Genomic DNA, 12,560 nt, shown 5'->3' on the forward strand with positions numbered 1-12,560 from the left:
CAGGCCAACGAGCCGCCTGGGGCTGCAGGGCGCAGTAGCCTCGGTGGGCACCAGCACTTCTGTGAGAGTGGCTTGTCCTTCGATGGATCCCTGTATTTATATTTGATTTATTTTTTATTTTGTAGCACAAACAGAAATCCATAAACTGTCGGTTCAGCACCATTGACTCTTTGATCAGTTACTGGGCTATTTCTTTCCTCCCCCCCCCCATCCCCGTCAGTGAGAGGAGATTAAATGCCTTTATTTTCTGCACTGTTTATACTGCAAAGGTACAAGGCTAAATGAACAATAAAAATGTACTCTAAATGAAGCCTCTCCTCCTCTATGCGACAGCAGAGAAACTTAGCACTGCCTACAGAAACCTTCTAATTAGACTACAGCGATTTCCGAAAACATTCAGCCCTAAATACAAAGGAAATAAAAGCAGCATGCCAAACAGCAGCCGAGTTCCAGGGGCTTCTCTGAATCCAGTGAAATAATCACCGAAGGGCACACCAAGCGTCTTTGTCAGAAAGCTAGGGTTTACTTGTCAGATCTGTTTTACTCTAAGGGAAAACCATACTGCTTTACTACTGCAGACCTTAAAATCCTACACCCTAGCTGCCTAGTAAAGACAAACTTTTAAGGGGGAAAAAATGCACAAACTAGTTGCATTAAAAGGGAGGGAGGCGTGTGTCAGGCTGCAGGAAGCACCAAGGGACTCAGTTCTACTTGGCTCACAATTCTTAAAGTTAGCATCAGAAATGAAGAAACCACTTTCACTTCTAAGCATGAAACCCAGCTTGCAAGTATATTTTAATCTTTGCCTAGTGAATTTAATTTATGCATTAGACCTGCCTCCGCAACACTCTATTTGAAGAAAATGGGGGGAAATATCTTTAAAACAAAACAACATGCCACCCAGCACAAAACCAGCAGCCAGAGACTGCACAATGTCAAAAAGCAATGAAGCGCTTTTCTGCACTTAATCACATTACTGATAGCCAATAGTTATCATCGGAAAAGTTGACCAAGACAGGTTAAATAATTTAATAAGGAACTGCTTGTAATTATGTTATTTACAAGGTATGACAGAGGGTGGGAGAGGGAGCAGAGCAGTGGATGGGTTTGAGTGACCCCTGGAGCTCGGAGTTTGAATTATGGAGATGGGGGGCTGAGAGGTGAAGATGGGCTAGAGGAGAACAAGGTGACTTTTCACCCCAACACATTTAACTTTTAAATCCAAATAAAGGTCTCGTGTTACTAGACCATCACACTGGAAAAGAGGGGAAAAAAATGAACTAATCAAGCCCAACTTGATAGGCTTTGGGAAGGAGTTAGTTGCCTTTGTTAGAAGGGGGAAAAAAATCAATGAAATGATTCCAAGCAGAGACAGAAACATTTAAAAATAAACAAGGGGGGAGATCCTGATTTTTTTCTGTCAAATATTAATTACCATAATAAATTAAGACAGCATTTGATTCCAATCGCAAGCCATTTAATAAAGCATATATGTCCTGTTCTAATGACAACATAAACTATTTCACCAATCGCTTCATTTATTCCAATAAATATGGAATTCTCATTAGCTTGTCAGGGAAGCTAAATGAAAAACAAATGCAGGAGATCCACTTGTCAGTCTTCTCTCTCTGAACCCCAGGATAACCCCAGCTCAGCAAGGAAACCAAGTGCAGAGGCATAAACTTTCTCACCTGTTTGGTCATTGAATCTATGAGACGAACATACAGATCCTGCTCTGTTCTGACTCCTGCAAAAAACAGAGACAAATTCTCAACAGGATTTTAGTGCTGCACCTCGGGGAAGGACAGCCAGGCCACAGGAAGTTGGTGCCTCAGGACTGCTGCTCCTGATGCAGCAAAACTTAACCAATCCCTTCAAGAGGGAGAAAGAGAACTCTAATCACATCTTACAGAATATTTTTTTTTCCCTTTTCTTAATTTAGAGCCTTAGGAGTCTTAGGGTTTGCATTTGAAGGGCAAGAAATTTGCCTAGTGGAGAACAGGCCTACTTGTCCCATCGGTGGGCCCATGTGGTCATTTATTTTTAGAAAAAAGAAAGCACCCAATGGCTACTGAGACTCCAAACTCTGTCGAATGATTTTTTAAAGCCGTGCGCAGGAAGTAAGTTATGGTCGGTCTATGTAGCTGCCCTATCCCAATAATTAACATTAATTTGCAAAATTGAAAAAAGTCACTTAAAAGTGATGTTCTGCTGGAGCCCATATCGATCCCCTTTTTACTTTCTACTTCAAGCCCCACCGGTTAATCATGTGAAGTGCCATCGACTTATCGATCGTTTATGTTTTGTTTTCCTTCTATGCCATGAGAAGACTTCGTGTTTACATCCATGTCATTTTAATCTCAAAATCTTTATGTCCTGTAACCATCGCGGGAAGGGAGATCCAGCGCGCAGGGGCGGAGAGGGCGGGAAGCAGGCAGCGGGTACTCACCGTTACTGTAGAGTAGCTGGAGCTTATAGTGGATACCGTTGTTGGTTTTCTCGTTGTTTGGCTCCTAAAAGCAACGATAAACAATTGCATTTAGTGTGGTGATGTCAGGCGCCGCCACCGCGCTAGGTCCCCCTCCACGACCGAGGCCCCTCGGCCTCACACATGGCGGGCAGGATTCCTCGCTCGGAGCAGTGCCGTGATGTCACTTTCCTGCTGGAAGCCCTGCGTTCTCCTCGCCCCGAGTGAGTCCGAGGGCGCAGAGAAGTTGCCCGGCCCTCAGTGGGGCCCGGGCGGCGACACGTGGCGCCAGCGGCGGGGTCGCCGGGCGCAGCGGTCCCACCGCCGAGGGGGCACTTCGGGCCGCGCGCGGGCACAGCCTGCCTCCCACTTCTAGAGGGAGGGTGTGAGCCTATGCGTGCACTTACTTTCTCTTTCTCCACAAAGTCCACAAAAGCGGTTCTTTCAATCTCCACCGGCTGCCCCTGCCTGTCGTAGAGCGCCAACACGAAGTGGAAGAAATTGGATTTCCGGAGGTTGGAAGGCGGCTGCTTCTCGAAGTGCGCCCGCGCCAGCCCCACGCCGCTGCGGGAGGAAAGAGACAGCGGCCCGGTGAGGAGCGCGGCGCCGGCCGGCTGCGGGGGCCGGGCCGGGGCCGGGGCCGGGGCGCGCGGTGGCGGCCGGTACGTACCTCTGGGCTGCCGTGTTGGCGTCCACCACGCCCGCCGTGTGCATCCAGGAGCGCACCGGGTTCATTCCGCTGCCCAGCGGCTCCTCCTTCATGGTCGTCCCCCCGCGCGGAATATTCTCCTGAATCCCAAACATGAAAACTGCTGGCGGCGGCCGCCGCTCTCGGCCGAAAGCGCTTCCGCGGTCGGCGGCGCTCGGGGCGCGGCGGCAGGCGGCTGCCCTGGCCGCCCTCGCCCTGCTCGGCGCCTGCGGTCCGGCCCGCCGCCGGCTTCAGCCCGTCCCGGGCAGCCGCGACATACACCAGCGGCCGGACGCTCCGGACGGCCGGGGACGCGGAGGTGGCTACACCGGCGGCGGAGGCGCGGCGCTTCGGCGGAGCAGGACGCGGTGGCCGCGGCGGCGGTTGTTGTTGTTGTTGTTTGCAGGCGCGCTCAACGTGGTGTCATCCTAGCCAGGCGGCGTCCGCGGCTGCAGGACACTGCGGGATCGCCCGCTTCTGGCGCGGCCCGCCTGCTCCAAAGACAAATAAACGGGGCAGTGAGTGCCGCGGCGCAGTCCCGGGCGCAGGCGGGGCGCGGCGGGGCCTGGAGCGGCGCGCGCAGCGGACGGAGGCGCACAAAACTCAGCCCTCTCTCCCCGAGGAATGGACCCTTTCCCGGGAGCCAAAACTCGAAGCCCCCGGGAGCGGCGCTGTCAGAGGGTGACGTCGGGGGGCGGCGCTTGCGCCATATATGGGAGCGGCCGCCCCTCGCCGCGCCCCTCGCCGCCGCCGCCGCCGCGCTCGCCGACTGACTGCCTGACGGCGCCGCGAGCCGGCCCGAGCCCAGCGAGCCCCGCGAGCCCTGCCGCCGCCGAGCGCCACCGAGCGCCACCGAGTGCCGCCGCTGCCTCCCTCGGCCACGCGCCGCAGCTCCTCCAGCCCAGCTGCAGCCAAGGAAGTTACTACTCGCCCAAATAAATCTTGAAAAGAAACAAACGCAGTCAGCGCACAATTGCCCCCTAATACCTCCCCGCAAAACCTGCCACACAGTCAAAAACACCCTGGGCCAGAGCGGGGAGGCGCCCCAAGTTGCCCGAATGCATGCAATAAATGCAAGATAGAAGCTCGCCCTGGGGGGTCCCAAAGGGAAAAACGGAAAGAGGCTGGTCGACCGCGGGAGGGTAGTACCGGGGAGGGGCGGACGACCGACTAAGGGGGAGAGTGTGGCCAGAGCCAAGGGAAGATAGGCAGCTCAGCCTGATTTCTAAGCAGACCTAAGGCTGCTGCGGGGCCGATCTGTCCCCTTCTGCGCCTCGCGGGCGTCCTATGCTTCCTACCCCGGCAGAGACCCGGGATCCTCGAAGGAGGCAGGTTCCGCCAAATTCTCCCTCTCCCCCTGTGGCTGAGGGAGTCCCCAGTCCTGGCCTGTCCTTAAGGCGCAGCGAGTGACAAAGAAGGCTCCAAAATCTCTGGGCCGACGGGAAGAGCGCCCGGTCTCCCCGGCGACCCAGAGCTGGTGTCCGGCTAAGCGCCCTGCGCAGTGGCTAGACCTTCCCGCCGCCAACCTCTTTAAAAACAGAGCGGACGCTGCGGGTGCAGAGGCCCTGCCCTCGATGCCGCCGGGCTGGAGTGAACGCGCAGCGCGCGGTTTCCCGACCTGGTTTCGAGGAATCTGTTGGGCAGCCGGGCGCGGGCAGCCCGTGGGCTCCGCGGCCCAGTTCCTTCGGCCAGGACTCCGCGACCGGGCGTGAGGCCCGCCCAAAGGACGTCTGCGCGACGCGAAATAAATACACAAGGGACTACCAGGAGCTGTCCCGGGCATTTTCCTGCCAAGAGAAATCAGGCCCTTCTGATTAAAAAAAAAAAAAAAAAAGCTCTCAGGGCACAAGTGGCAAGTGTCGCAGGACAACCTCTTCCCGCCGGGCCTGGGGTAGTACTCCCCTTTTTCGTGAATTGGCAGCATGTGTACGTTAATATTTTAATTAATCGGGAAAATCGAAGTCCGATTCACGTTATCTGGGGACCCCCATGCGCCTCTTGGAAGGGGTGAGGGAAAAGATGTGCAGGAAAGCAATCTATTTTGCTGGTGTTGGGGGTTAATGACTATTGCCAAAGATAAGTGAATTATCAAAGCTGTTGCGCCAGTCCCATCTCAAAATCCATTACGGGGCCGGCCGTCTAATTAAATACGTAAGTATAATAAAATCATATTTTATGACTATTTGAGGGTAATGAGATTAGTCTTTAGAAGCGATCGCCACATATTAAAGATGCCACTGTCTATAGAATGTTAATAACCTTAAATCAAAGTGTATGGAAACTATTCACAATAAATTAAAAGAAAATTTCTGTATTACTAATAAGTCCAGCGCTTTCTACTCACAGCAGACCAGGGTGTAAAAGGGAACACTTTCTCGGTGGAGGGACAAGGTAGGATAAAGTTGGCCATCAGTGGAGGGCGGGGTTGAGAAATGCTTTGTCTCTGCATGTTTAGAAGCTAAGGGGCTCATGCAGGGTGAGCAGTTATTGTCAGAATATGCAAAGTGTCTTTTAGGGAAAGATGAAGTTGGAAATAGGAAACAATGCTTCTTTTGTAGCACACTTCCTAAAATGTCCAGCCTGGACTGGAGGTACCCCTTCCTCGGTAAGGAAAGTATCATGCTTAAAATCATTTACAGTATCTTTAATTCAGATTACACGCGCCAAGGCGATTTAAATCTGATTACCAAATTAGAAGGTTTAAAAACAAATCCTTCTAAATCTGATACTGTTGACTAAAGAGGAAAAAAAAGTTCTATAAGCCCATCACATAAGGTAACGATCCTGCCCCAGAAAGAAAAGGGGTTTTAAACCTTTTTGACAACAAATGCAGCTGCCCCACTATTTTGGACGATATTAAGCGAAAATGAATGCAAATCTGTGCTCAGCAGCCATCTGGCCCGAAATGGGGGAATCAGCTGCTCTCACAACAGGCTCGGAGGCTGAATCCATTTCAGCTCATTTTCTAGATCATCTGGTCCCGTACCCAAAGCGTGGAGAATACGGTCTTTATCATTCACCAACTTTATCTTTTTTGTCACTCCACTGCTGGCTGCGAGCTGTGGGCACAAGGACTCACCAACCGGGCAGGGTCTCCACCCCGGGCTGCTGCCGAGGTGCCTAGGAGGGCAGCCCCCACCCCCAACACCATCCCCAGGTTTTCGATTTGATGGGGAACGGGCAGAACCTCCAGGCCCCAGGTGGGGGAGGGGGCTACTGGTCAATTCCTTAGAGTCCTGAGAGATGCTGGGAGCGCGTCCCCGCGCCTGCCGCCTCCCCCGGGAGCCCTACCCCCGTTCCTCGCCCTTTCTATTCAACATGGGGAGCCAAAAACCCAGAAGGGAGAAGTGCAAGGGGATGCGGCTTGTACTTTGGAAGTTACACAGGCCCTCCGCGGCCAGAGATCTGACCTCCGCGCCCAGAGCGCTCCCAGGGGCCAGACGGGCGTCCAGGGACCCGGCAGGGCGGAGCCTGACCTTTGCGCGGGACCCTGCGGGTCGCGACAGCGGCGGCGACCGCTTCAGGCCCCGCGCCCAACGCGATTTGCACGGGTGGCCCTCGCGCTGCCGCCGCCGCCGCCGCCTCGGAGGGTGGGAAGTATTCCTTTTGTGCGGATTTACGGGGAGAGGCTTCAATGAGCCCCCTCACATTTGCATTTAAATAGCGGCATCAAGCGCTTCGCGTGCCACACACCAGTGGGCTCCCAGATGTCAAGCCGGAGTCAGTCAGATGGCCAGTGCCCAGCTGTCCTCCCCACGTCGTGCCGGAGCAGGCAGTGACCTTAAAGAGACAGCGCCTGCCGCCCCTGGCGCCCGGCTCCCGGGGTGATGTGCGAGACCCAGGGCGCAAAACTGAGGCAACGCGTGAGCCGCTAACCCCTAGAACCACCCGAAGCCTAGCGGAGCTGTCCGACATCCCAGGACCTGAACCCAGGCCCACCTGGCCTCCCTGCCCAGCCACTCAGAGAATTGTGTTTCGGCTGCCGACTGCGCCTGCACCCTTCGCCCCTGCCCACCCGCGGAGGGAAGGCTGTGGGCGCGCGCCGAGGGCATTTCCCACAACACTTCTTGGAGTGCAAGTCCTGGAGAGAGGGAGCTGACCCAACCACCCTCTCCCAGAAACTTCGGCCAAGTTGGGGGTCCCAGGACCCTCCTAGGAGTCGGGTCTGGATCAGAGTCCAGGGCACTCTGTGAACGCCCCTTCTTGCTTGCCAAGTGCAGGGCGACCGCCAACCTCCCAGCCATCTTTCCAAAGAGTAATAAACTTCATTTCCGGCGTTGAGAAGCCTCAGCCGGAGATTCCTAGAAGCGGAGTCCCCTGGAGTATCAGAGCGTGCGCGGGGCGCGGCGCCCTCAGAGAGCCCACGGCCACGGGCCCAATCTGCCTGGCCATGTCGCATGGAGCCTTCGGGCAAGTGAGAGAGTCAATGCGCCAAAGGCCGGAGGTTTGTGCCCCCAAGTCAGTACTGAGTTCCAGCAGCGGCCCTCCCCCTTGTCCTCCGAACCAGGAGTCAAGCTCAGAAGGTGCGGGCGCTGAGCCTCACTTCCGCCCTACCCACCCCAAGCCTGGGGGGCGGCACCCGGCACAGATACTGACTGGGAAAGTAACCTGAAAAAGTAGAGCGGACTAACTCTGGCCTTGAGGGAAGGTGGTTTGAGGGGCAGGGAGAGACACACCTAGAAAATTCCCTGAACTGCAGAATAGGAAGGAACCCACACACACTGGCAAACTGTTCCCCAAGGGTAGGTGAGGTGGCCCCTGCAAGGGGATCACGCTTGTCCCTGGGCCAGGAAAGACAGCAAGCAAGGGCTCAATACATGGGCCACCCCAACCTGTTAAGCTGAGCGCAAAGGGGAACTGGCCCAGGTTCTGGTGGGTTTTCAGGGCTCAGAGAACTGCATCTCTTCTCTCTCTTCGAGGAAACTTATGCCACGCGGGCCCTCAGGAGACACTTGGTGACAGAGCCCAAACCAGGCCATGCGCCCTGCCTGCCTTGAAGGCAAACAACTGGGCATGTTGTTCCTGGCATATGGAACGCACAAACCATCCCTTCTAGCGCTAGAAGGTCGGAAGCCTGGTAGAGTTCACCAATAAAAGGCGAAAACTGAAGGGTCGCAGATTCCTGTTATCTGCACTGCTCCCTCCCCCAATATTTACTCTGTACAGTGGAGGTTTCTGAAGCCCGACCCCTAAGTACCGAAGAAAGCTCAATCCTCCAAGTGAGAACGTGCAGGCGCCTCCTGCCAAGGCGGCCAAGTCTGACAAACAGCGCCTCCTGGGGTGGGAGAGTGGAGCGCCGCCACACAGCAGAGAACCAAGCAGAGTCTCCCACCCACTTCAGGGCAGGTGGCTGCTCGAGCTCCTGCCTGACCCCAGCACTGGGTCCAGGCTCCTATGGGTCGGGCACACCGAGGCCTCACTGAACCCATAACCCCAGGGCCGGGTAGATTCCACCGCGCGTCATCTAGTCCTAATTGCTGTTCATGTGAGCCTGCAAGAATCAGGTCCAGGCGAGTACCAGGCTCCAGGCCGGGCTGCGAGTCCCATGCGCACAACATAGCAGGAACCTCTGATCCAACAGCCTGGCCCCTGCGGACAGGACAGTGGGCTCACTTGACCGTCTTCCTGGGAAACCCAGAGCTCTCCAAGTGAGACCCAAAATGCCTGGGAGCTCCTGGGCTCCTGCAACATTTGAAAACAGAAGGGAAACGATTATTGTTTCCTTGTCCTTACTTTTCTCTGGTTTCCTTGGTCACATTGGCTGACCCCAGTGCTCTGAGTCAGCCCTAGGTACTCTTCAGCTAGAGAATCCCAACTCAAGCACTCAGAGCTTGGGCTTCTCCCAAAGCACCTTGAAACCTTAAAGGTCGCCTCTTAAAAAAAAAAAAATTGCTCAGGAGGAGCAACCAAGCTGGGAAAGACAGCTGGTGCGTGGCGGGGTCCCTCCGACCCCCAAAGACGCTGAGGTTTACCAGCGAGCTGGGATTTCCCGAGATACATTCAGTGGCGCCCCAAGGCTGTCGGGCAGGATGCGCCAGAGCCGGCGCCTGGGACGCGGATTCCGCGCCGCTGGCCCCCACCAGTTTACAAAGCAAACTTTCCCCAGAGAAGTTTCTAGATCGAATGGAGCGCAAAGTGCGCCAATCAACACTTAAACACACCCAAACTGTACAAACACGGATCGATCAGATAATTTCAAATATTATAATTGGCTTTAATTAAACACACTGCGTTCTAATTAACTCTGAAATTTTAGCATGCTTTGGGACACTGGTGTCTGATTTGATATTGTCAGTCCAGATGTCCTAATAAAATTCAATCCTCCACTCAAGACTTCAATATTCACTAAGAACAAAATGCAAATTAAATGTAAAACCCAAAGTATCGCCAAAGGTATAATCAAGAAAGGTGTCTCAAAACTTCTCACTTTTTATTACGCAGTAGTTAAAAAATGCAGATTACATCCTAACAAGACCTCTCCAGCATACCATAAATCTTAACTCTTTCCTGGATGGGGAAAGAGTGCCATGCTACTGCCTCTAAGGGCAGGGAGGGGGAGAGCAGAGCTCAGGACAGATAACCTCTGGAAGCCAAAGACCCGCAAAAGTCTGTCAATAAAATCACATTTCGAAATATCAGTTTGCCAGCAAAGGTAAAGGAATTGGGTAGTAGAGAGTCTCAGGGTTGGGGGAACCCAGAAGGGAGGCCAGGGCCACACTTCAGCAACAACTTTCCCCCACTCCTTGGCTGCACCTTAGCCTTTGTTAAGGGTTGCCCTTGTACACCAGTCCCTGTGCGCAAAAGTGGGGCGGTGGGTACCTGCCTACATCAGTCGGCCACGTAGCCGACTCAGCTGCGGGGGGGGGGGGGCTGTGAGGACGAGGTCCGGAGGGAAGAGAGAGCCCACCTCCCCGGACAGAAATGTGTCAAGCCCTCCTTCCTTCCCGCCAGCACAGACCCTTTCGCCTACAGTTGCCGGCTTCTAAGTGAGTGGAGCCCGCCGAACCGGTCGCGTGACGCACCGCGGCAGGACGGCCCCTCCAGGAAAGCCTGGCACAGGCCGCACAGGGGTAGTAAGCCTTTGGCGACACGTTCAACTGCGTTGATACTCTACCAACTCCGAGGTCTGCTAAATTTACAGACTAGGATGAGTCCGGTTAAAAGGAAGCTATTCCCACATTAAACATGTGTATGTTTTCCATACTAATGGAGTCACTTAAAGCTGTTGCTAATTTAACTTTTTTAAAAGGCCACACTGTGCGAATTTGCATTTTCTTTAGGATATTGAAATGAAGAGAAAACTGCTGGGCGGCGAGGCTGCCCAGGGCATAGCTAGGGGCCATGCAGAAATAAAAACAGATAAAGAAAAGAAGAAAGAAAGAAACCGGCTTCTCTTCCAGACTATTAATAAGCAATTTGTCCCGCTGAAATTTACATTGCAAAGCCGAGCGCCAAGGCAGTCGCGGCGGCAGGGCCTGCGCGGTCCCCGGCCCAGTACCCGGCGCGGGGGCGGGGGCAGCCTCCAGCAGTCGGGGTCGCAGTCTGGGGCGATCTCCTGGTGGCTGTGAACTTGGTATCCTTGCAGCCAATCCGCCGACCCGCGCCCACACACGAACGTCTGTCAGCCAGTGCCCCGCCGGGGCCGCCTGCCGAGAAAGTGGTGACTGGGGTTGCTCCAGCGCCCCCCGCAGGGACCTCAGCTGGACGACCTCCCCCGGGAATTCCTCGACTCCCGGTGACCCCCGAACTCACGGACCCCCATCCGCTCCAAAGGACAGCCCGGGCCTTAAACTAAAAATGACAGTAAGCGTAATTTTTTCCTCTTCTCCGTGCTGCTCTGGTCCCGACGAACCGCGACTGCGGAGCCCGCGCCCCGCGCCGGGCTGGCTGCCCCGCCCGCGCGCCGCCGGCAGAGCCGCGGCTCGGGAGCCTAGCGTGGGGCCAGGGCGCCATCTACGGGCGCCGCGGCGCTCGGGCCGCGGAGCCCGCTCCACCTCCCGCCGCCGCCGCCGCCGCCGCCGCCGCCGCCGCTCTGGCCCGCGCCTGCACCGCGCGGCCTGCTACTTACCGCAATTACCCGATGCGTCCTGTGCCTTTTTGCTTAAGAAACATTGCTAGTTATGCGAACTTTCAGGCACTGTTAAAACTTCCCAGATGAAGGCGCTCTCCTGCCTGCGATCTTTAGGCTCAAGATTAAAAGATTCGAAATGTAAAGATAATGCAATTTGATTTGTTAGTCTAACTCTGCGACTTGAGACTTGATGTCCCCAAAGACCAAGCGAGCTTTTCCCCTTTATTTATTTTTATTAAAACATCAATCTACGCTGGAGCTGGGTGAACTCGGTTTCACCTACAGAACATAAAATTCTCCATACCAGAGAAATAAGCACCTTTCATAAATCAATGGTATTCCTGACACATCGATCAATTTTTGGTTGTTAATCCGAAAGGAGGAGTTTTAATTGCTTCCTGCGTTCTCGCCCAGGCACCTCGCGTTTCGACCTTTCCTTCCCTCCCTCCAAGGGTCTCACTTTTGTATTGGGGGGGCGGGGAAGGCAGGGATCGAAAAATTCCTGTCCTTCAGCTAAATCCCGGAACCCCCGACCTCCACGCGCGCCAGAACGCACCTCCCAGTGACTAAGAGCCTCCCTCAACATTTCAGTCCTGCCAAGAAGCGGCCAGGGTAGGCTACCCGAGTCCGCCAGGCCTCCGGGCAGTACTCGCCAGCGGCGAGTGCAGCAAAAGTTCACTGCAAGGCCAAGCCCCGTGCGCGCCCATGGCCAGGGCCCCTCGCCCCAGCCCCCATATTCCCCGCCGCGGCCCCGCACGCGAAAAGAGTGCACCCGGGCCCCAAGGGCCTGGCAGCGTGCCCCGACGCGACGCGCCCGGGAACCCGCGACGCGCGAAGTTCAACTTTGCCCGCGCTGCCAATGCCGAGGGGGGGATGTGTCTCGGGACGAGCCCCCGACGGGATCGCGAGCCTCCTGGTGCGCTCACCTGTGCCGCTCATTCGACGGACGTCCTAGGGAACCCTGGTCTCGAGGTGTCGGGGCGCTGGCAGCTGGCTGGGAGGGTGTGCGTCCCGGCGCCTTCCCAGGTTCCCACCTCCCACCCTCCCCGGAGAGCCCACGGGCCCGGCCGCGAGCGCGCCAGTGCGCACGCGCTGCGCTGCCTTCCACCGCGGGCGGCGGCGCAGCGGGCGGGGTGCCGAGCTGGACACCAGGAGGTGCCCGCAGGCGGCCCCGGGGCCGGCCCGCCGCGGTGCCCGGGGGGCCGCAGCTGCGCCTAGCGCTCGCCACCTGGGGGAGAGGCCGCCAGCTCACCACTCTCCCTGCAGACCGCGCGGGACCCCTTCTCGGGGAGGCCCCTTTGCAAGAGCCCAAGCCGCGCTCCTTCCTCCGGGAC

At 55.9% G+C, this 12,560-nt stretch overlaps 1 protein-coding gene across 16 annotated transcripts in view; it reads right to left on the bottom strand.

Moving 5' to 3' along the window:
* The window catches only part of Ebf3 (EBF transcription factor 3), a 125,586-nt gene extending 113,344 nt beyond the window's left edge, over positions 1-12,242 (bottom strand). For 14 of the 16 annotated variants that reach the window (XM_077105549.1, XM_077105546.1, XM_077105543.1 and 11 more), the window contains exons 1-4: positions 3,138-3,792; positions 2,875-3,031; positions 2,450-2,513; positions 1,692-1,747 (exon numbers count right to left, since the gene is read on the bottom strand). In XM_077105549.1, coding sequence (XP_076961664.1) covers positions 1,692-1,747; positions 2,450-2,513; positions 2,875-3,031; positions 3,138-3,271 — 411 coding nt within the window. In that variant the 5' untranslated portion in view covers positions 3,272-3,792. Of the gene's footprint in view, positions 1-1,691; positions 1,748-2,449; positions 2,514-2,874; positions 3,032-3,137; positions 3,793-4,773; positions 4,839-12,152 lie in introns of those variants that run through there. The other 2 variants (XM_077105535.1, XM_077105536.1) reach the window with 2 other exon arrangements.
* Between the last annotated feature and the right edge of the window lie 318 nt (positions 12,243-12,560).

Source organism: Callospermophilus lateralis, chromosome 15, assembly GCF_048772815.1.
Source record: "Callospermophilus lateralis isolate mCalLat2 chromosome 15, mCalLat2.hap1, whole genome shotgun sequence".
NCBI classification, from domain to species: domain Eukaryota; kingdom Metazoa; phylum Chordata; class Mammalia; order Rodentia; family Sciuridae; genus Callospermophilus; species Callospermophilus lateralis.